The following is a 25,729-nucleotide window of genomic DNA, read 5'->3' as shown; positions in this document are numbered from 1 at the left end:
CATCAAGCGCCGTCTCGACCAGAATGATATAAAAATATTTAAGTTATATTGATAATGAATTTTAATGAAAAAAATCCTCACGCAGTACCAACTCAGAAATTATAACAGTGCTTTAATTTACAATTCTAAAAAAAATCAGATAATTTCTTTTTAGTACTTAAAATTTGGTTATCCAATTTGTGTCACATATTGTGTTTGGAGTCAAATGGTAACAATTTTGCAATACTTTTGCTAGGCCATTCAGTTCGGGACTTCTCAAACTTACTCCGGATCTGCTCACCGTTGCGCACTGTTAAGCACCAGGATCGCAGTAGCAGTGCGCAATATGAGGCTAAGACGATGAGCAGAACGCGGATCCCGTGGATAGAGCATACCACTAGCTAATCCTATTTCGTTACGACTCAGGCAGTACGGATGAACGTTCCCCAACACATTTTTGTTTATCTACGTTCATCCTGTGTTAGTGGCCTGTGTAAGTCGGTTAGCTCAAATCGTGATCGTCATCGTTTGGCCCACGTAGCTGTGTTGGGGAATGTGTTCATTCAAGCTGTGCAACTAAGTACATGCGTCGATAGCCCGCACCAGCAACTAGGCAATTAGATTTATAGTGCGCGGGAAAACGAGCGAGCGCGCGAGTTCCGGCTTGGGAGAGTAATTTACTACGTTAACATCGATTAAGTTTTAAAATTGATCTATCTTTTCCTCGCCCTCCCTCCGGTCCTATGTTATCTACTTGCTTGTAGTGTTGCACCTGGTGAGGAGGGGACATGTTATCAACAAGGTAAATAAGCTTGATGGCAATCACGTCGACGACAGGAGATGCCCCTAGGGTGGCTCGCTCTGATGTTCCGTTTCTTTTAATTTTTATTGTTTGCAGACAACGAACCTCAGCAGGTGGTCGGCTTCGCAGTGGGTACCTACTTGTTAGTGCTTGCTCAGGAATCCCGTGACTGGAGGAGATACTTCCACATAATCAATCATCACATCAGTCGGTGTATTCGATGCCGAACGGCGACTTTCTCGGACACAGCGGCGACACTTATGGGTCTAGACACCGATGGATGGGTCAATGCTTCGTCCACCCGTGCGGTGCCTACGTGGTGTGCTGAAAATGAGGCTGCTGTGTTCGCTGGAAATCCCTATTGCCAACTGCACTTCGGGCCAGTAGCACGCAAGGGCCATAAAGAGATACTAGTGAAACGGCTTAACGATCTGCTAGAAACCGTAAATGCCGAAACTGACCATTAATTGCAGTTGAGCGTCGTAATTTAGAGATGATGATTTGCAGAATAGGTTCGCATCACCTATGGCCGTTTGGAATAGTTTGGATTTTTTTTTAATGTTATCAAAGGGGAATCCCGAATGTTGCTGTGTATTGGTTGTTTTTTTTTTTTGCTGTCAAGAAGATATTTTGAAAAACAACTATTTTGTGGTATGCCATAAGAAAAAATAATTTTACATTTTATGCGAGCGTTGATGGTCGTGCTTCTGTTGCGTTGAGGACGTTTGCAACCTGTTTCTAACGACGCAGTCATTTGTATGTGGGCATAATTCTACGGTAATGTATTCAAAGTTGGCTTTCAAAGCAGGTTTTTATGGAGAAAATTTTGAAACCCCCCGAGTGTGTGCAAATGCTCATCCGCTTTGCATACGGTTTAAACCAGAACGGATGGGCGAATCGAAGAATAGCGAATAATGCAACAATCGTGCAGATTATTAATAAATGCATAATTGTTGACAAATTAGAATCCATTTGAATGCTTTTAAAAATCATTTTTTATCATTTTTTGGACGTTCAACGCATTGTCGTAAAACCCCCGAAAAAGTCATTAAATTTTGATTTTCTGTGGTTTTTGATATTGTTGGGAGAATGCCGGAGATGTTATACTATTTGACACTTATTTCAAAAATGACCATTCCAATACCGTGATGGAAATTCATACCCTTGTGCCAATCTTCAGAGCGCTCCGTTATGGATCAATCTCTTTGAAAGAGCTGTAGATATTTAGTAGATATCTGATCATTGCTGGATGCTGCCAGAGCGTTGGCCTGTGTACTTATGGGCCAACTAGTCAGTGAATGATTTTTGTTGCGTTTCCTTCGCTCTCCATCGAATCAGAACGACGACGGAAAGAAACATAAATAAATAAATTTTCAATGCAGACTTCGTAGAGATAATTCGGTTGCTGCTGCTGCTATATCTACTCACAGCGCACTACATGACGGTAATGTTTTATTAGTTAGTGTTCTGGTTCTTTTGGTGGGCCAATAGCTCTCGCCTGGAGGACGAATGTTTTAATGCATGATTTTTAATGTTGCTGCTCGTCACACTATCGTGCCAAGGGCGGCTTGCGACGGGGGAAAGTGTCACACTTTCTGATGTATTCGGATATTTTTTGAATTTTCAATCCATAAAAGTACAATACAATAAATGTACAAGTCCTTCGCTGTATTAATACAAAAATATTGTGATACTTAATATGGTAACCTGTATTTTCTAGAATAGAGTTGATAGTAAATTAATAATAACTGAAACAAAAGTAGAACAAATATAGTTATACAAATATAGTTGAAAATTGGAAAATACTGGAGTAGAAATAAACGCAAGAATACAGGAAAACTTTCCGAGAAAATAAAATTAACTTCGTAGTGCCACAAATTGGGTATATTATAAATTTCGTATGTACTCAAAGCATGATTGTAATTTTGCTGTAAATCTGCCAAATACATTCAATTGTATGCAAATTTCTGTCTTTGACAGGTTTTTGGATACAAGTAAAAGCACATCCGCAGGATTATTACTGTTTTTAGTGGTGATTAGAGTGGTGTATAGTTTCTTTTAAGTTGAAACTTCATGTCAAGCCGTATGAAATGAATAGTCGACAGAATTGTGAGACATAGTTGTGAATCCCGGTCACAAACGAGCGCGAGGTAGTCAACAGGTTCTTCGATGGGGCGCGATGAAGAACGAGTCGGAACGGAAGTTAATCTAGGAATGCCTACAAACGATAACAGCGTGCCTGCTCCTGATCTCGAAGAAATCCGGTGAGAATGACCGAAGAATATGACCGAAGAGTCGTCGAAAACCAACTAGCGGCAGAATTCTACAAAAATTGTAAAGAACCACTAGCAATGTCACTTTACTGGATAATTTTAAGGATTTGGAAGGAGGAGAAACTACCGGAGCAATGGATGGAATGTGTGGTTTGCCCCATCCAGTGCTAAGAAATCTCATATTCAATTTATGCAATACGCCCAAATGAAATATATAGGGGAGAGTAGTCAACAGTGAGACAACAGGAACAGTGAGACATCGGGAATAGCTTCGCCATAAAACGTACAAGATCCATGATATTTTCCTGCAAAGTAAAGTTTGTGAATCTATATCACATAATACAGTTTGAGAAAAACTAAAAAAAAAAAAAAAAAATTTTAAGTATATTTTTCAACAAAAGTCGTTTTTGGGGGGGTCAAAGTAAATTTTATTGCGAACATTTTCAGGTGATTTTTAACGGCAAATCGCATAACTAATCCAAATTAAAGTTACTACATGGCATCTCATAGGAATGAGAGATAAAATTAAAAAATATAAGACCATCGAATTGTTTGCTAACACCACTATTTCACTATTTCTTACAAAACATTCCTATTGGGAACAGTGAGACAAACAGATGTGGGTAATTTCCAAAAAAAAAATTTGAGTTGGATTGTAAACCAATCCATATAAATTGATTTTAAATCAGTTCTGAAGTGTAAGTTGAAGGTCAGATAACCAGGATTTGACCTTTATATGAATATAAATGTAGATGTGAGAAAAATCGGAATTTTCAATACTGCACAACAATAATATATCCTTTATGCACAAAATAAACAGTACGACTTCTAAACTATTCTTTGTTACCAAAAAATATGGTTTAAGTTTAATTGTAATATGTGTCTCAGTATTCAATACTGGTTGTCTCACTCTTCCCACCTACTGGGGAACAGTGAGCCAAAAAGACACCTTCACATTTGCGTTTGTAACCATTTTATCTTTTAACCAAACGGGCTGAAACATTTTTTTAGACAACTAGAAGGATATACCTTTCAAATGGATTGAAGACCTCGTTGGTAACTATCACCAAAAAAATTTTAAAATTTTTGGAAAAAAAGTGTCTCACTGTAGACGTCTCTCCCCTACTGCTCATTCTTTGCTGTTTCTAGTATAGATGAAATGAACTCAGCATTGCCAGCCTGAAATCAACGATTCGAACGAATCACCTAGTCGAGCAATTATTCAACACTGCAATTCATGAACAAAAAGTGTTGAGGGCTAGAAAACTGAGAAAGACAAACATTGTCAGCATTTCAGTTGCCATCCCAAGAAACAATGTTGGTTTTATTGTACTCTTATGGCGGTTTTAATAACCAATTTTGATCTTAAATGCCATCATACGAGTGTAATAAAACCCAACTTGTTACTTGGGATGTCCATAATAAAAGAAAACTGTATGCGCTGAATACGTTTTATATTCGCCATCATGCAAGGCTGCCAATTTTTTCGAGCACTGGTCCCATTAATAAAAATAGCGATCGACTCGATTGCTGAAATTACCACTGCATTATCCTGATCAACGCCACCTACAAGTTAAAAAACAAAGCCTGGGTGCTAATTGCATTATCGAAATTTGACCTTCTGTTTTTATACGACAGACTTCGCAATCAGCTGTTAGGATACAGGACAGCGCGGGATCAGTGCTACGATCCTATTGACTCTAACAGCCTCTCCCAGTCGAGAATCGAACATACACCTACAAGGTGCTTTCCCAGATTTTGCTACGTCGTCTATCCTCAATATCAATAGAATTCGTAGGGAACATTCAGGCGGACTTTGTGGAAGCCCGTGCTACTACGGATCAAATTTTCACTGTCCGACAAATCCTTTAGAAATGTCGGGAGCACAACGTGCTCTCGTATCATATTTTCATGGATTTCAGCGCAGCATACGATACAGTCGAGTGCGAAAAGCTTTGGCAGATAAGGCACGAGAGCAGACTTCCGGACAAACTGATGAGAGTGATCCTAGTCCTCTGGAATCGCGCAAAGAGTTGCGGCAAGAGGATGGACCGTTCTGTATGTTATTCAACATCGATACTAAATGTGTGATCCGGCGAGTGGGCATCGAAATGAGAAGAACGATCTTCGGCAATACTAGCCATCTCCTAGCGTTCGCAGACGACTTTGCCATCATGTCTAGAAACCTTGGGACGGCAAAGGCAACGCATGCCAGACTGAAAATGGAGGCTAGGATGATCAGGCTTAAAACAATGCATCAAAAACCAAATAGAGTAAGGAGGGGTAAAAGTGCGATGCGGGTAAAAGTGCGATTCAATGATTTATCGGTGCAGATTCCGAGTAAATTTTCTACATTGGTATGGATGGGTGACTACTTTGACAGCTTGAATCTAACGTAAACTTTGGTTGTTTACGAAGCATAGTTGCTGAGTTATGTGCAAATGTTATTTTAGGGCGGTTTTGATGTAATTTTTCGTTATACGGCAAATACGATATTAACAGGAGGATATTACTTGTTGAAAATTTGTAGCAGCGTTTACATCACTCAGATAACTGTTTTGAAAATACGGCGAAAATAATTTACAAAATTTACATATTTCGCTTTTCCGTAATTCTATCTAACCCCGTCAAGCGCCTAGCGGGGTAAAAGTTCGATTCACGGACGGGGCAAAAGTACGATTCATGGACGAGGCAAAAATGTATAGCTAATTATATACAGCTTTAGGCACTATATTACAGATACTAGAAATGAAAAATCTGCAGAAAACTGTGTGCTCTACAGATGTTGGCTGAAGAAAAACAATGTGTTTCCGCTGATGAAACAAAAAACAAAGGTTTGGAAAAGTTTCGACCTAACGGAGGCTGCAATACACCAGCGCAAAATAGAAAAGGTGAAAATTGAGAATATTTCTTACCAAAACATAACGCAGATTGAAGATAATATGGTTTTGTTAGCTACTGCTGGGCTAATTTCATGGATTCTAGCTTCGAACTTTTACCCCGCAGTATTCGAACTTTTGCCCTGCTGGTGGGGTAAAAGTGCGAATCTGCACTTGATTAGAAGAAAGAAGAATTTATTTTGCAAAACACTATTACCGCAGAGGATTTATAGTTGAATGTGAAGACATTGAGTTACTGCATCATTATAAAATATATTATGTTGTTGTCCTTCTTTATATCTCACGAAAATTGATGACAACTTCAAACATCGGAATTATGCCCCGCCCTACTCTATATGGTAAAAAGATGCTTTAGAGAAAACGACGTTCCCCTCCCATGAACAGTGACTATTGACGGTAATGAACTGGAAGTGATTAATGATTTCATACGTTTGGGATCTCTGGTTATCGAGAGAATCCGAGAGAAATATGTTTAGATAAGAGATTCAACGACGCATTGCAGCTGGAAGTCGGGCCTACCTTTTCTTTCGCAAGACGGATTCGATCAAGGAGTACACACCACACCACACTAATCAAACCGATCCTCTACGAACTGAAAACTGTAACTTGCATACGGAAGACGTACGTGCACTTACCGTATTTGAAAGAAAGGTGTTGCGGACTAGTTTGGTGGAATACAAACGGAAAGCCGACAGTGGCATAGGCGTGTGACCCACGAGTTACAGGCACTACTTGGAGAGATTCCCATCGTACACCTGGCAAAAGTTGGCAGACTACGGCTGGACGACTGTGTAGTGAAATCCGTTCTCTTCAAGAACCCCACCGGTTCCAGAAATAGAGGGACCCAAAGCGCTAGATGACTCGACCAGATTGAAGCCGACTTCGTGTATCGAAACGCTCAACGATTTGGCGATAAATTGCCCAGGACCAAGTACACTGGAGAGAAATTCTTAATACAGCTCGAGCCTGCCCGATTCTAAGCAGTAATAAATAAGTAAGATAGTACACGACATAATCGAGCGAGAGGCAAAATTTAGTTGAAACAGACTTTCGGAAAGAAAACAAATCCAAAAGAGGCTGTGGAAGGGGCGAGTAGTGAGGAGGGGGGTCGAGGCAGGAGGAACGTGGGAATAAAAACTTTACTTTTGCATTATGGAAATTATGGATCTGAAACCGGATATGCAGGTATCTGGAAGACAAAAGGGAGTTTACCCCTGACAAAACAGAAGACCAAGTTCTCTTATCTTATCGTTTATCTTCGTCTTCTATATAAATAAAAGTGAACGTAGCTGTATATTTGTATGTATGTTCCGCCATAACTCTGGGACCCAAGAGCCGTTTTCTACCAAATTTAGCATTCTAGCATTCTATAACCGGATAGTCATGAGAAAGTTACAAAAAAAGGCGGCGCGGCATGTCAAAGGGGAGATCCGAATAAGTAGAAAGGCTTTCAGTTTTCTTGCATTCAGACCAATAACAGTTATACAAGCTGGGAGTCAAACGTGGGGTGATTTGAACAATGTGGAATGGCATCACTAAGCAGGGAAAGCAAACCAAAAAAGGCTGTGTTTCCGTTTAGTTATAGAAATTGGAATTTGCCGATGGAAAAACAGATGTAAATGTCGCAAGGCAATGATGGAAGGACGGACGTTTAAATGAGCTAAAGAGGCTTTATTTCTGGCATTATAGGAATTTCCTATACAAAGCCCCATATGCACGTTGCTAGAGGACAAAAGTGGACCGACTGGAAAGCGGGAAGTCTAAATCTAAATGTTTATGTTTGTATGCACTGCCAAAACTGCGGAACGCGTGGACGGATCTTCATCAAACTAACCATGTATGTTCCTTGACATAGGAAAATTAGAAGAGAGGAGTTGACAGTAGGAGAGGAGTGGTGTTAAACAAAGAAATGCTTTTGTTTCTTGGATCATGGGCAAATCCGTTACGATAGCAGACGTACAAGTGGCCCGAAAACCAAAGAGCACCGAATAAGATCGGGTACACAGCTAGTACCAGGTTAAAGTAAAGTACATCTGAGCCCAAACTACATCGCGTAAAACTCAGATCCAATGTTCCATAGGTGTTTACCAATAAACCTGGAATTTCTTAAAACAGCAATATGGAACCTTTAACTTTCCTCCTCTTACTAACATACCAGAGTTCCTACTTTCAGAGTCCCGAAGATTCCTATTTAATAGTAAAAGTGATTCCTCGACCGAGTTATGGGTCGGAATATATAAGGACTCTCTCGAAAGTGGAAGAATAGCTTAACTTTCACGAACCAAGTGTCGCACTTATTCACGCATAAAATAAGTAAAGTTAATTGATTTAATTCAACGCAAGGTTTTATTTATATGGATAGCTTTTAGGTCAGCTGAATTGACCCAAGTAAATATGATCTGTACGTCGATTTATTGTAATATTATTTAAATAGGTGCTTACTGTATTCCGCACTTCATTTTCTTTGCAGTATCGTGATTGAGTAAGCAATACTAGGCTCCTATATTTTTATCAATGCCGATGATATGGATTTCCACCCTTCTCTTGCTTCAAGCTTGCTATTTTGCAATATCGAAAATGCTCTAAGAACCAAGAAAGTGTGCCCTGGTAGAGGACTCCGTTATTGGTAAATAATCTATGAATATTCTATTTGTTTACTATCTCACCGTCTACCAAGTGCTAGACACGCTAGTGATGTTGATATCTTTCCCCAAACTCCCCCGAAACAACCAACCAGATGAGGGAGAGATACCTTTGGACTGGTGGACGGGAAACTGCATAAACTTTCCAAAAAGAACCTACAAAATATGTACGGCGCATGTAATGCTACCGCTGGGTGTTGCACCGATCAAAGCACTGCACTGCATTACACTGCGCTGATCGGTATAAATAGAATACTGCCGCTGTGAATTCTATCAACAAGCGATGATCTACTAGTGACAAACCCGCGACAGTGGATGTGCCGAGCCGAGCGCGTTTGACTAATGAGGCTCGATGGACGATGCGACAGGATGTCGGTTGCTGTTAAAGGGTTTGAAGATCACTGGATGAATGCGTGAATAATGTATCCGGAAAATGAAATAAAATTAGTTTTTCTGAGTGAACCATTTGTTAAAGTTTTTAAGATGATCGGTTTAAACTGGACAAATCCAATCAGTTGTTTGATGACCATTTGACACAATCACCGGGGGACCAACAGAAGCGATTAAATGAATCCAAAAACTGAAAAGTCCCATTGGCCAAATCAATAACATGGGACGTTTCGCATGTTTTTAGATAGCTAAAAGTGCCCCACAATCCCAGCATACGACGGAAGCAACAATTCCAATTAGCTTAAAAGAATTAGAAATAGTTTGTTTATCGATGCGGATATAACTAGCGTCGTATCATGTCGTTGGATTTTTCTCATTTGTCCCGGATGCTTTTGCTATCGCAAACGGTTCGCTCAATCAAAGGAAGCACACAAAAGCGCGTGGCAAGTTCAAGTGCAGCCGGTACAGATCAAACCGAGTACGGTACCGAACACTATAATCCGAGCGAATTGTAATGAAAAATTTACAAAAGCATTTAAAAATCGATAAACCCACCAACATTCATGTCCCGCGCTCTCAAGCTCCCAGCAGCTTGCATACGTTTGGCTCGGCATCAACAAACCTCTCGTTCAGAAGAAGGATGGCTCATGAAAAAAATGGTAACGGTTGAGAAGGTTTACCACGACCACTTGAGTATGCAGATCTGCTTCATTCGAATCCTGCCGAGCAACCAGCAGCGGCAGAGCCGCAGTGGTACGGAATAGTGACCGACTCACCGAGTTTTGCTGGTCCTGCATATATTTATCTGTGCCATTTACGATGCTTTTACCTTCCCATTATGAATGTACAACGCCGGGATCGGAAAACAGCAGCCATCGCATCACTGCATGCACAATATGGCGTCTCGTTGCGCCATAGATCCGGCACCGCCGGCCGTGATTGACAGCCCTACGAGGCGTAAGGGCGTCAGACGATTCGGGGGTATATTCCTTTCGAAGGCAGATTGTTCCGGCCGCTGGCTGCGCCGACCAGTTTGACGGAGCAGGAAATGAGCTCCATGCGATGTAAACGTGAGCAACGCTGCTGCTGCTGTTGCTGTTGCTGTTGCGACTGGCACGACAGCCCGATCGGTCAACTGCTTGTTATTCGATTAGCTGGCCAATTTCATCTCCTCTGGGTTTTGTCATCCCGTCAGACAGAACGGGCCAAACGGAGCATCGTACGGCTATGTGTATCTGTATGATCGGTTTATCCACTTCGGGATTTCTTAATTTGATTTAATTATAATTAGAAACTGTGGTTAGGGTTGCCGTATTTATGCGAATGTGTGCCAATAAACTAAACGGAATTAGTGCTTTACGAAAAAGACTCGGTGCCGTGAGATTGCAAAATTTGCTTGGCATGCGAGTTATGGCCGAGGTTGGAATCTTCGGCCGACATTTTCGAACATTGATTAACGGTGGCAACCCTAACCGGTACTTAACCTGTGTGTAGCTGCAGCTACAAGCCCCACCACCACTCGCTGGATCTAGCACTTGCCGGCCGAGATATGCATAATTAAATTTGAATTTCTTTCCTTCACACTTTACTTACGATCGGTGAACACCAGCGAGGATGCCTTGTGGACCGCAGTATGGAGTCAAATCAAGTGACCGACCGACCGAATTGGTTCGCCATGGTGTGGTGCCTGTAGGTATGTAGCTAGGTAATGACAGACGACTGCTGCACTCGATCCGTGAGCTAATTATCGAATTGACAGCAAAAGTGACCGCGTGTGTCGCCTCTAATAAAGAAGATTCGAACTTGACTTATATTTAAATTATTTATCATTGCAAAATAAATGAAGCAACTGTCTCACACTCGGTTGCTTTTTTTCCACCGCAAGACAGAGTTGCACTTTAGGAAAGAAATACGTTTCCATAACATATAATTGTTTATCTTTTGTGTAGAAATCAAAACAAATTAATCATAAATTTGGAATGTTTATTATGTTAAACATAATCTAACATGACACAAACTATGATTAATTTATCATAAATTAATGGACAAAGTTTCTAAAATTAAGAAAATCCTTTAGTTTTCTAAATGTTTATTTTCTACCTTAAATTTGTTAGATTTTCTTGGCGTTTTGAATGCTTATTTATCAATTATTTTATCCGACATAAAAATTTGGGTTTTATTACACTCTTATGATGGCATTTAAGGCCAAAATTGGTCTTGAAGACCACCATGAGAGTACAATAAAACTTACATTGTTGCTTGGGTATCAATCGGACTCATCTGGTTTTTACAGCAAAAGCAACAGTAAAGATTTTACCACAAAAGACGATCGCTAAGACTCACTAAGTCGCAGTGGTCTTTAAACCCGATGCTCTTCTGGCATACAAAAAAAACAGTAAAGATTTGAACGTTCTCGATAACAGTGGTCTAACCTTCCGACAAAAAAAATCGTTTCCAGCACTATTTGCACCAGTGGGCAGCAATAGAGTTTATGATGAATCCAAGTTGATGATCATCTTTGCTAATTGTCGTGTCTTAATGCTGTCGGAACGCCAGATGATCACATCTAGCATCACGCTAAGATCAGTTATAACATTACTATATTAGAGATACTGACCACAGATGTGGTAGTCGTAGTTCAATATATGCTTTTTGTGGAACAAATTATTAACTGTACATTTGGGGATGCTATTCGTCATGTGACTACAATCGCACCATTCCACCACAAGACATGTGCATCAGCTGCAGCTCTTGCAGTCTTAGGCATCTCAGGCAGTTATTCGGTACGAATGAGTGTATACATTTTAGGGTCATCAGCATAAAATATTAGTGCGAAGACGGCAGTAGTCGAGATAAGCCATTGATAAATAGCAAAAACAGTAAAGGTCCTTGAATGCTACCCTGAGGTACTCATGAGCAATTCATTCAAAGCGTTTCCGAATTTCGAAATGAGCAAAAATAAAGATGTACCTAAATTCCTTCACAAGCGTTTTATTTTATACCACCTGTGATCAGCAGGGTGCTTCGGCAGACTGAGAAAGTTCAAAGCTCGACAAAAAGTGTCTAGTTTGGCAAGCAACGGACTATAGAAAGTGACGCTTTCGTAACTTCTGAAACCAGCACCAGCACATTTATCAGGAGAACCAGATTGCTAAATTTTCCAGAGCAGCATAAGGTTGATTGCCTTTCTTGATCCGACTTGGAAATCTGTTACTATTCATCCAATTAGTCCAAATAGTGGTACGACGATAAGGGCGTCACTGTGGCTCTCAAGGCGTAGAATTCGGTCTTACAATTTTTATAAAGGTTGTCTTTCCAATAGACAAATGGAATAGTAGAAGATAGTAATGAATCAAAGGTGTTATATAGTATCCCTAAGGCTGGCAGAACGTGAGGGGGAAAAGCGAATAATTAGATCATAGATAGATCATTTAAGCAGCATTTACTAAGTTCATGGTTTGTTACTTTTACCAAGTTAATAGACCCTTAGGTTAAACCAGGCTACAATGATGAGAATAATTAATAACCGGATTCCTTTTCTATTTTCTCCTACGCCCTCATGAATCGCCAGTATTGCGTAAGTCTTGAACCAATGTTGCAACTCGAGCGAGAAGCCAACGATGCCTACTATCACGTGAGCGAGTATGAGAAGCATAGCATTCAACGCTTACGCCACTCTCGCAAGCGTAAGACAAACAACCGCCGTTGCTGTATGCAGACATTCTGCTACCTACATACTCGCGAACGCACAGCCTCGTATCGGCTTTCTGCGTAGCCCATTTGCGAGTAAAATAACTCGTGAGCAACCAGCTGTCCGTGAGGGCTAGATCGGTATCACCACCTCGGGTTGCAATGACAAACGAGAGTGATGACCACGGTTGTTAGCTAAATACACACTCGCAAAAACTTGTCGCAGTGCATGAATAAATAAGAGCGCCACTCCGAAAGGGATGCTTATGCCGGCGTGTTCGTTAGAACGAGTACGTGTGCGTGAGAAAATTAGACCACACGAGTGTGCACTTCGCAACACTGCCTTGAATCACAGATGGTTGGCAAAAGGTACTGTCTATAACCTTAATGCAAACGTGCGACACGTCTTTCAGACTCCGCCGTCACTGGCGGAACTGAGTTATTTTAGACACACCGCTGATGATGGCAACTCGGCATACAAAATTCTCTCCCGCATCTTGTTCCTCAGGCTGAGGCCGTTACAGGAATCCTGCGTTAGCGAAAACTAAGGAGAAATCAAATTAGTGTTTATTCTTTAATTTTTAGTGTTGTTTCTCCCTTGGAAGCCTGTCAATAAAAAGCTAACGTTTTATTACTGATTCTGCACTTTAATTTTTTTGTCTGTATCGTTACTGATAGTAAATGCATGACTTCATGCTTCATCGAAGCAAAAAAACATGTTGAGTAATATGTCTTCCACAATAGCTCAAGCTCGAAACGAGAGGCACGATTTTTACCAAGAGTAGCCAACTTCTAGGCTTTGCAGATGACTTCGATATCATTGCCAGGAACTTTGCGACGGCGGAGGCAATCTACGCCAGACTGAAAGCGGAGTCTAGGAGAATTGGGCTAAAAATAAATGCGTCGAAAACCAAATACCTGAAAGGAAGAGGCTCAAAGGAAACAAATGTGTGGTAGAAGAGTTCGTGTATTTGGGATCGCTGGTGACCGCGGACAACAACACTAGTAAGGAGATCCAGCGGCGCATCCAAGCGGGAAATCGGGCCTACTTTGCCCTTCGTAAAACGTTACGATCAGGAAGCATACGCCGCCGCACGAAGCTAACAATGTACAAAACCATTATTAGACCGGTAGTTCTTTATGGACTTGAAGCCGTGACGCTGCTTACGGAGGACATACGCGCCCTTGCCGTGTTTGAGCGGAAAGTGCTGCGGACGATATTTGGCGGAGTACAAACTGAAAGCGGAGAGTGGCGGAGGCGTATGAATCACGAGCTACAGGCACTGCTTGGGGAGACTCCCATCGTACATCTAGCGAAAGTTAGCAGGCTACGGTGGGCCGGACACGTCGTAAGGATGCCGGACGACAGTGCGACGAAAAAAGTCCTCTTCAACAACCCCACCGGCACCAGGAACAGGGGGGCCCAACGTGCACGATGGCTCGACCAGGTCGAGAGCGATTTGCGACTTCTGAGACGACTAGGAAATTGGCGACGAGTGGCCCAAGACCGAGTTGAATGGAGACGAGTGCTTGAAACAGCACGAGCCACCCCGGCTCTATGCTGAAGAAGAAGAAGAAAAACAATAGCTCAATCTCGCAATATTACGTAACCTTACTGGACTTTTTGTTTATAAATGATCATGACTTTATTATTTTCTCATGCACACAATTAACGATCGCTCGTAAAGTGTATGCTCAATTTTCAGGTAAACCCCCATTGACTGAAGTTTTTGGAGCGTCTTAGTAACCCCCATGGTTTTCGGATTCACAAAAGTTGAATCTCAACAGTAAGTTGTGAGAACAGGTCAAAAAGTATCACTACTGCAAATTCTACGTAATTTTATTGTTTTATGAAATTATTCGTTTTGTTTTGACATTTTGTTTCTTGGTGGCAAAACACAACAACGGATGTCGATAAATCTCAACTAACTTTACCTTTAAACGATCAGCTTGAAAATTATTGATGTAAACAGTTACATTAATTAATTATTTTGATTGATTGTGATGATTATTTTCAACCAGTTTTCGATGCCAATTTGATTTTGAGCATCAATTCTTCCACGGCGAAAAACAAAATAACCAACCGGCTTCGCCGGTGCCTTGCCGTGATTTTCTTCTGCTTCGATGGGTTGCGAACGCCCACCGCAGGTGGCCTCCTCCAGCCACCAGCAGAGCGCAGTGATCACCTTACGGCAGGTGTCACTTTACTAAACAGCACGATCATGGTTGTTTACAAACACACATCAGCGTTAGTGTGCACTCGGCGATCGGCGGAGATGACGGCGATCATTCGTAGGACTTTTGCGCACACACAAACCAACACAAGCGTGGACCACGCTTCTGCTAGTTCTGGCCGGCTAACACAACGGCGGCTGCCGTTGCTCTCAAACTGTCAGTAACCCTTAAGGGTTCTTCTTCATCTGTCTAAAATATGTTGACTAAGCGTTCCATTAAATTTGCATAATTGAAGCTATGATATTGCAGAGCAACAGCATAGGCAAGTAGGTTAGACGCGGAAGGTCGTCGCGGTTGTCATCTAAACTATTGAACTTCCAAGTCTGTCTCAGCTGGTCGAGTCGGCGTCGGCGCCTTGGGTGACAAATCGTAGAAATGATTTATAACAACGCGCCGCGTTGGATCAAGTGGACTTTAACAGGCGACGAAGATTAAAGACACAACCGAGCCGGACAATTATTTAATAATCAGTCAAATTATTATTTTCCAAAGATTAAATTTTAGATTACATACTTCATTCAGTTTATTCTTCGAATTCATTACATTAGATGAGCTATACTAATTGTTCCGGTTTGTCACCTCAAAACCTGCGAAACAAGTCTTTGCAAACAGCAGCATACCTTCGGACGTCGTCGAAACGTGTTTCCTTACTCTCGGGGGGTTCAACGTTTCTTTGAAGTTGAAAAGCAAAATTATTTCTAAATACAAATTAGGCTAGCTATTTTCGCACTTGAAAGTACAAGCACACAGAGTCAGTGGATGGTGTTCATAAGAAATTTAAATGACCCAACTCTTCTTACATATGCACAACCCCAGCAACGGAGTGATGGGCAGCTGAGATTGTAAATTTAGATTTATCCAGAGGAATAATTGTTTTGACGAGTGATCGAAGAAGAACTTCGATCGAACTACAAGCGTTTGCATACGAGCGGGTTTTCTCACCGTCTCGATCCAAAGTGACGCGAAAATGACGCCGGCGATCATGTCGACAACGACGACGGCGACGACGGCCGAATGGGTACGTGCTCGATTTAATAGTGTCGAATTAACCGTATAGTTACGCGACTCCAATTGCGAATTGAACGCTGCTGCCATCCCGCGCCGCTCGCTACCACGCGCGCCCATTCATTACCTTGAACGCGATGCACCCGCGCACCGACAGGAAACGCTTGTGCCGAACCGTATTGTGGGAATGAAACTCACTACTGAGTGATGGTGGGTGCCCTCTAGGATGGCCTGGTTTCAGTTCACTAATTAACATGACTCCAGTTAAGTTTTACTGCAAGTGGATGTTTTGGCTTAAACGTACCGCCCGCTTGTAAACACGGGGACAGGATGTCTTCTGAAAATAATTACGAAGGAATGTTGTGGGATTTCTGAGTTTCTTTTCTTTTTCGATGACAGAAATTGTAAATATTGAAGGTTTAGTTCGTAGAAAATATTTGATAATTTGCTCCAAGCATGGAATAAAGAGATGAATCAACGATCAACACTCATACCTACTCTTTTACAACCGCTTCGATTTGGATTTTGCACAGCCTATCAATAATTATAATCCATATTTGAGCAGCAAGATTCTCAAAATTGCTCGAGCCGCAAACGTCAACAGGTTCGTCGTACCGCGGAGCCCCATGGTGTTTCATTTTTAACTGCGAAGACAAGACGTTTTACGAAGGGCAAAGTAGGCCCGATTTCTCGCTTGGATGCGCCACTGGATCTCCTTACTAGTGTTGTTGTCCGCGGTCGCCGATTCCCAAATACACGAATTTCTCTACCACTTCTAGTTCGTCGCTGTCAACGGTTACCGTCCGTAGGAGACGCGCGTTTGTTTCCTTGGTGTTTTATTTTTACTTATCCCTTAGTTTGGTATAAGCTGATGAGCTACGAATCAAGTAAATGTTGCTTCAATATTACTCGCGTATTACTTAACTGCTCTTTCCCTCTTCACGTTTTGTGAATACTATAAAACACATTTAGTTTCATTACTTTTTTCTACCATTCGTTTCGTTTATTGGAAAGACCACTGTTATAAAATAATTAACAATTACTTGAGTTTTTCGGCATTTGGTGGAACACTATCAGAGTTACTCAAACTATAATTTTCCCAATCTCCCAATAATTAACTTGATTCACAAAATTATTACTTTCATTAGTTTTTTCGGAAATGTATAGTTGGAAATTATCAAATTTACAAAGAAATTTACAGTGCTCAGGAAGATCGGTAATAAATTTCAAGAACAAAAGCGGTCCAAAAGTTAACCCTTGTAGTACTCCATTTGGTTACGCTAGACATGTCTGATTTTATGCTATTAAGCTCAACACATTACGATTGACTTGAAAGATATGAGTGTAGAAGGCTGTGAGCACATTTTTCAAGTGAGAAAGAACGCTTTAATTTTCTGTTAAGCACGGCAGTGCTGATGAGCTTTTATTTGATTTTATTTCTGCATCGTTCGCTCTTTGCACAATAACTTTGTTTGTAAAAGCTATCATTTCAAACTCTCTTCGTTTTTTTAAGCACATCTAAATTAATTAATGAACATCGTGCTTCATAAGACGATAACGCTAAGGATGTCAAACCAAGCTTTCGTAAGGCAAATAATAAAAACTGTTTATTTTGGGGAAGAATAAATGCTTGAATAAAATACTTAATGTGAAGGTCGTCAGAGTCCAGTTGCAATTTTTGCTGATTTCAGTACTTTCACGACGAGAACAGAGTTGCTAGTAGTAGGTAATAATCTGTTATGAACAATTATGAAACGTATCTCGCGTATCTATTTTTGCTGTTGAACGAGATCCGACAGTAATTCCATCACATAAAATGCTGTTCACGGTGAATTTTATTATCAGTGAACTTTATAAGTATATTTTCGACACTCTACGACCGTTCATTTAATAGCGAAAGCTATTGGTCAATTTCTTGTTCAACGTAAATATGGCATCACTCTACATATACACCCGTTTCCTTGGTAACGTATAACAACGGCAACCGAATTGCAACCGAAACGAAGTAAAGTTTTTCATATCGATTCAAGTGAACAGTTTGGGCAAAACCATTATAATATCTTACCAAATAACTGTTTGGGTGGTAAATTAAAGTTTTCTGTGTCTGAAGTTGAGTTTCGCGAGTGATGTGACGACTGGAACGGCCGTAAAAAATTAATGAAAAATCGACGGCGAAAAAGTGAAAATATAGTGATGAAATTTAATTGGGTAGAAATGGCCCCAAAATGCCCCAAAAAGTAATAGAACCTATATAATGCAATGTTTATAGCTTCGAGTTGCTACATCTTATTACGGCTAGCAGGTTAGTTGAACTATTTTTTTTGTGATGGTGTCCCTAGTCTATGGGAGCATGTTGGTACACTGAAGAAGGGAAGGGAAGGGTTCGATGCCATACTGACTGCCATAAATGGACTCTGACGACCTTGTCGTCAAGATGGCCTAGTGGTGTAATTGGTTAAACAACACGCTCAACCAGAGATTGAGAGCTGTGAGTTCGGCACTCATCTTCGCTAAGTTGCTTCTATATTTTTGGCCTAATATCAAGAATTTCAGTTTGCGATAATCTACATTTATCGCAAAAACAATTTATTGTACCCCAAGAGAAAAGTAAGTAACGCGCTTTCTTGTGAACGAGCCAGATGTGATCCATCGTGTGTGTAAATCAAAATATTAATATGATTTAAAATCTGCTCTACATCATTAACCAACAAGACGAACAATAGTGGACCAAGATGGGATCCACGTGGTACATCGGAGGTAACATTCACTACTGATGACAAGTATGCTTCAAATCTTACTTTTTAAGAGGCTGCGTAAAAGAAGAGGCACCCTGGGGGTGCCAACAGTGTAAGACGAGAAACATGAGCATAAATGTATGTTCCGGCCAGGGCCGGCGCTTCCCTTAAGCAAAACAAGCAGCTGCTTGGAGCGCCATTTTGGCGCCATTTCGGCTACATTAACAAAACTGGAACATTAAATAAATAAGTGGCTAAAATAAAACTCTCCTCCTTCTTCTATAGCAGCATAGACCCGGGAGATAAATCTAAAGTTACTTTCCGCTGTATTTGGTCCTGGGTTGCTTGTCGCCAATTCGTTGAGTGTCTCGACAGAAGCAAATCGGCTTCAATCTGGTCGAGTCATCTAGCATGTTAAGTCCCTCTATTCCTAATGCCGATGGAGGTCTTGAAGAGAACAGATTTTACTGCACAATCGTCCAGCATTCTCGCGACGTGACCTGTATTGCCCCGGTTTTCGTCAGATCTATTATGCGGATCTCTTTAAGTTTATGGTTCATACACCCACACCATTCTCCGTTTTCCGTTTGTACTCCGCAAAAAAAAATCCGATTTGCAGTGCTACAAAATTACAGCCTTGATTATTCTGATGAAAACCTACTTGCAACAAAACTTAACAATTTAAATACTCAGATAAGCGGCGTAGAATGCTTGTATTGACGTTATTAAATTATTTAAAAAAAAAATTCGGGAGAGATTTTCGAATCTCTTTAAAATTAGTAATCAGCAGATTCATCTGTTGATGAAGCAGCAAGGTATGAGGACGAAGTTTCTGAAGCAACAGGAATTCTGAACCGAACTTCTTTGGTTGTTGAAGGTTTGTCATTCTGATAATGGGTTTCGAAACACCGACAATTATGCAAGAGAAATGGCGGTTAACTGTGACTTTGATGTGTCACTTATTTTCGAGGATTGAATTCGCTCCTGCCACAAGAAGAAACTTTTTTCATATAAAGCAAATGACAAACCGATTTCACTCTGAAATAAAGAGTACGAACCATTTACGAAACCATTTTTTAAATTGTTAGATGTACTAGAAATATACATTTAGATGTTGTATGCTACAAATTTAGATTCGAACAGTTAAAGAAGCATCAGAGAATACTTTCAGTTTTCTCTGTGACATTGAGAGCATGAAAATAAACGTTAAAATACCTGCGGGAATATTAAACATGTATTGACAAATGCTAAGTATTCGGCTCATAGCGATACTTTTACAATTTATTTTATGTTTATGAGCGATTAGTCTGGAATAAAAAGTAAAATCGATTAGATAGGACGCATAAATGAATTCTAAAGGCACCGAAAGTGTCAAAAAATAATTTTGTAATTTTGACTTCATTATAAATACAATATCTAACCGAATAAATCTACCTTATTTTTACGACTAAATTCTGGGGGTGCCATTTTGAGGATTTGCTTGGAGCGACAAATTGGTTAGCGCCGGCCCTGGTTCCAGCTTTACTCCGGAACGTCTGATGGGATCTACTTCAATCTTGGTACACATGTTCCTTGATATGAGATAATTACCGCAGCTGGTTGACAAAAGAGGGGTGGTCTCCAGCAAGGGGGGATCAAAATAAGCAAAGCGATAGCCTAAAAATGAGAAGGGGGACACCACTAGTGGGGGGAACTCAAATAAAAGAAAAAAAGCTTTGTCACTTTTTTTATTATAGAATTTTTTGGTGAGGAAACTAATGGATAAGTTGCTATGTATGTTTCGATAAACGTCAGAGCGCTTGAATGGTGGTTATTCATCAATTTTGGCACACGTGTTCCTTAACATAATGGGTTGATAAAAGGGGAGTCTTGTTTGTTTAGCTTTATATGAATTACCGGGTCGATAACTAATGTACAAATGATTGACAGGGGGTTCTGAAAAGGACGGAGATGGGGTAGCCATTGACAAGGAGAAAGTTCAAAAAGCAAAAAAAACTCGCTGTTAAGGGATTTTCGAAAAGATGACAGATTTACAAGTCTGGGAGAGGATTACCTACGAATGACCGAAACACAACTAGCCGAATTACTAAAACTTTTCTGCAATTTCGTCACAAATTTCTGTGTTATTTCATTAAAATTGAAAATTTCTTCAGTCATTTCAAAGGTCCGAATGTTGGGTATACGCTGTCTTTACTCGCTGCCGCTTGTTTGAATTCAACTAAGGGATAATCCCTAGTAGTCAGAAGTGCTAACCCCCCCTCCCCTCTCCCCCGCAGCAGCCGGCGCTTTCGACGGTGGGTCACCTGTGGCTCACGGCCTGCGTCCGTCTCGCACTGAATCATCATCATCAATCAAGGATTAATGAATAGTTATTTAGGAATTTCCAAAACATTTTTCTTTTGATGTTGAGACTTTCAAGACTCAGCCACATAGGATTCGACCTTTTGTGATTCGTTAAAATATGGGTTTGGCCGTTGCTGATTAGGCCAAACATAATTGCAGTCTTCTGTGACAGTGAAATTTGGCCATCTGGATTGCGGCAAATCTTATTCGGCCATTTGTATTTCGGCTATTCAGTACCAGCCCCTGAGAGGTAACAGGGGGAGGTGAAAACTGACCATGGCAGTAGAAATGTAGAAGTAGAATGTAGAAAAATGGTTTTGTTTCTTTCATTATAAAAATTTCCGTTACAATAACAAATGTCCGTGTAGCGCAAGCGTAAGATCGGGCACTCAACTAGTAATAGGAGGATAAGACTTCACGCCTGAATTTTGTGCATATTTTTAAATATCAATTCGGGTTTTACCCCATTCAATATAAAGTTCAACAGCAAGCTTCAAACAAGATCATTTTCCTTGACATGATATAAAAGTTTTAAACTAACATGCTACCGTAAGAAATAAACAAACAAATTACAAAATCATTATTACTATCCAGGTTATGAAAAACAATAAAAATAATATGTATAATTTTGTTATTCCACTTTAATTATGTAATGAGAAACTTTGGTAAAAAATCAATCAGGCGTTAATAATTACATTTCTACTATTAGCAGAAAATGGTAACTAAATTGAACATGGCTTTCAAATTTAAATTTAGCCTAAGAGGAATTCGGGTTCTACTTCGGATTCTGTGCAAAATTTTAACTCAATCGGACTTGATTTAATAGTGTCGCAAGGCCGTCAAATTTTGTGACCTGAGAAGCCACTAAAGGGGAGTACTTCAAGTTGGGGTTTTCCGAAAGAACATTTTTTGATGCCACATAACTTAAAATGTCGAGAACCGGCGTTATCTCGAAAAAAAATTTCCATCAAGAGATCTTGATGCAACAACCTCTGGGAAAAAAATTGGAAATTGTGTTATTTTTTCATCAAATATTTTATAACTCATTAAATATGCGTCCTAGCGACAAACAGTCTTTAGAGAAAATGTTTTGTTGCTGCTCACCAATTTCGCACAACACAAATCCGAACAAAAATCCGAGGCCAAACGACACCGCTTGGGCAGTTGTATATTGATCGACAGCGATGAGTTTGAGATAGTCGATGAATTTGTCTACCTTGGCTCACTGGTAACGGCGGACAATGATACCAGCCGTGAGATTCGGAGGCGTATTATCAGCGGAAATCGTGCTTACTATGGGTTCCACAAGCAATCGCGGTCGAGCAGACTAAGTCCCCGTACAAAGTGCACCCTGTACAAGACGCTTATTAGACCGATTGTTCTCTAAGAGCATGAAACATGGACAATGCTCGAGGAGGACCTGCGAGTGCTCGGAGTTTTCGAACGACGAGTGCTAAGAACGATCTTCGGCGGCGTATAGGAGAACGGAGTATGGAGGCGGAGGATGAACCATGAACTCGCACAGCTCTATGGCGAACCCAGTATCCAGAAGGTGGCTAAAGCTGGATGGATACGATGGGCAGGGCATGTTGCAAGAATGCCGGACAACTACCCTGCAAGACGACCAGGAGCGCAGCGAGCAAGATGGTTAGACCAGATGGAGTGAGATCTGGCGGAGAGTACTCGGTGTCCGAGGAATTGGAGAGCGGTAGCCCTCAACCGAGTAACATGGAGAAACTTTGTTCAACAGGCTTTGTCTTAGGACGGCAAGCCACCTAAGTAAGTAAGTAAATCCGAACAAAGCGGCACCAGCAGCAAACGAAAGAACGATACGTACTATCTCCGAATTTATCCAGTGGGCCAGAAAACGAATTGTATCAGCTTTCAACAGACAGCGAAACGGGACAAGTTTTCGACAGAATAAAACAACGCGTGACCGTACTTGACCATCTATACTACGCAACTAACCATCTCGGACAACAAAGTTCTAATCTTCTTATATTTAACAAATCCACTTATCTCGCAGAGATAATCTGAGATATTTAATCTGAGATACAACATGTATTTGAATTATTGAATAACCTTGTAGAACAGTTGAAAGCAATGAAAAGATCGTGTGCAAAGTTATTGAGCAGAAATAATTTTTAAGTGGTCTTATTAAACAAATCATTATATTTCGCAACCAGTTGGAGATAAGTAGTCACTATATTCAGCAAAGTTTCTTATTTTTGTGTATTCTGAAACTTTTCTGAAGAAAAAAATTTTTTTTCGACGTATTTAAAAAACAAAAGTTTGTGTCGCCCTAATAAGTGTAGATCCATGGTCAACCTAATAGCGCAAAAAGATGCGCTTTATTTTAATAATAAACTTCTCCAAAGACATTAGCCTAGAAAAGTTACGCATTTTTCACGACACAGCTAATGAGCGCAAATTCGTGATTCCGTACCACTATGCAAGCTTAGATCTAAATGCTGGTTACAGTGGTTTCGCCTTCTATGAACAAAAAATGCAAACTAGTTAAGTTAAATATGAAAAATTATATGATAAATATGATTTTCGTCAATGAATTTTTCAGAAATAGGTATAAACCTTGAATTCGCTTAATTTTTAATTTCAATTGAGAGTCTGGTATTATTTAGGTAATAATTTTTGTCAATATCTCGTACTAACACTGTTAAAATGTAAAATTAAATAAAAAGAAGAAAACTTATCCAATTTAATTCTACTATGTATACTTTATTCACGACAGATACGTATTTCGCCTACGACTTGCAGGCTTCCTCAGTGTCTGTTTTCGAAAACGATAAGTTTCCTTATTTTTGTTCAATTTTAGGTTTTGTATTCTACTAAGACGCTCCAAAAACTTTAGTCAACTGTTAAAAAGGTTCATGGTAGTAAATTAACTATGGTCTTTTTGTTGAAAAATATTCGTAGGTAATTGAACACAAACAATTTTTTGCGATGTTTGCACGATTTTGGATAACTGACCTAAAATAAAAAGTTTCATATAGATCTACTCATTCAGTTGTCCAGTATTCTGTTACAATTGATCCACTTCTTGATAACACTGTCAAGTCTTGAATTTTCTTTTATCGATCGTTTGAGTACACAATTAAAAAATGTTTGGAAGTTTTATCTTTCCGAAACACAAAGTTAAATAACCCTTTAGAAGACACATGCCATTACCACATGCATCATCTGTGCTGCAGCACACTTCCTACCAGGACAGGAAGTAAACAATCTATCCGCTCGGTTTTTTTCCCTTCAAGTTTGTCTCTAAATATAAAACGATACCTACGTTTCTACAGCCGCGGCACACGCTTCTTCGAGCCACAAAGCATAATACCTAAATACTTGCACCGCGTTATCGATAAACAGATCAAACCAAAATAGGGGCCACACAAATTAAACTATTTCACTTACCATTCTGACGTCGGGAATCACGCTCAGCCCGAGCCCCTCCATGACGATCTCCTGCAGCTTGGTGCGATTGAACGTCACCGCCGCCGCCGATGCCGACGTTTCTGGTTCCGTGGTATCACTTTCACTATCTTCCGACACACCGCGGTCCACTTGAGTGTGGTAAATACTACTACTGGTAAGTTGAGTGCTGCTACTGATACTAGTGGCTAGAATGGGAACGGTGGTACTGCTGCTGCTGCCGGTACTACTGACTATGGTAGCGGCTGCGGCCTCTGCTGGGGTTAGCGTTCTGGACGCCCAGTTATCACAGATAGATAGGAACAATAAAATCAGGAATTTCGTTAAATAATTACTAGCAGTAGTAGTGTTAGAAGAGGTGGTGCGGCTGGAACTCGGGTTGCCACCGCCACGAAGTCGCACTGGATGCTGATAGTGATGAGGATACCGGTGGGAGTGTTTATCGTGTGGCAAAGGATGCGAAGGATGCTGAGTTCGCTTGAAGCTGACGTATAATTCGGTTATCATTTTGGTAGGATGGTAGCTGGCGCTAGAAGTCGATTGCCGTATTCGTACCAGTTTACCTACCATCGTTGATCATAATTTTATTGGTTCCGGGCGTATAAGCTAGCGAGTATCAGCTCTCTCAACCGGCGGCGTCTTGGCTAAGCTCACTTATTAGTTTTAATTGATCGTTCCGCAGCTTGTAGATTTTAACCTTTGCGCTGTTCCGAGTACAGCTGACGAAAATCAGTAGGAACTGCAATGCCTCGAGTTCGCTACGATCTGGGGGCTCTAACGTGTATGACCGCAGCCGTTGTTGCACAAAAGTGTAATTGTACGTGAGCGCAAATGTATTATACTTTTAAATTGTAATGCGTTTCACTGAACGGGGCCCGGCTAGACACCACCAACAAGTGCTCGCAGTTCAGTTGTGTGCGGTTGAAAATTTTAGAGCATGGGAGTAGGAATTCATCCGAAAGCGGCAACTTGCTTACCGTCAGACCTACTGCCGTGCCGAACTAGGCCGTATATAACTTGAGAATAAGTTATGCAAATTCTCGTTCTTCCCGCACAAACTAAACAAAAACATTAACCACTTGTTCGACCGAGTGCGGCCACTCTGGCCTACCGCTGCTTCTGGCTGTTATTGCAAAGTTGCACCTTAATTTTCGTCTTCGTCTTCGTTTCAGCCGGTCCGAAACTGCACGCACAATTTTTCAGCCGCGTTCAATCACGATTTGGATTTGGCTTCTTTCCCATAACACACGCGTTCCATCAGCCATCCAAGAGAAAACACGTTTCCGATAACGAT

At 40.7% G+C, this 25,729-nt stretch overlaps 1 protein-coding gene across 1 annotated transcript in view; it reads right to left on the bottom strand.

The window, feature by feature from the left end:
• LOC128737459 (uncharacterized) overlaps positions 1-25,097 on the bottom strand; it is a 77,249-nt gene extending 52,152 nt beyond the window's left edge. The window contains exon 1 of the mRNA XM_053832097.1: positions 24,418-25,097. Within this exon, the coding sequence (XP_053688072.1) occupies positions 24,418-25,005 (588 nt within the window). The 5' untranslated portion in view covers positions 25,006-25,097. The remainder of the gene's footprint in view (positions 1-24,417) is intronic.
• Positions 25,098-25,729: the final 632 nt, after the last annotated feature.

The sequence above is a fragment of the Sabethes cyaneus genome, chromosome 2, assembly GCF_943734655.1.
Source record: "Sabethes cyaneus chromosome 2, idSabCyanKW18_F2, whole genome shotgun sequence".
Taxonomy (NCBI): domain Eukaryota; kingdom Metazoa; phylum Arthropoda; class Insecta; order Diptera; family Culicidae; genus Sabethes; species Sabethes cyaneus.
The sequence above is the reverse complement of the archived record's forward strand: the minus strand, read 5'-3'. Positions and strand labels throughout refer to the sequence as shown.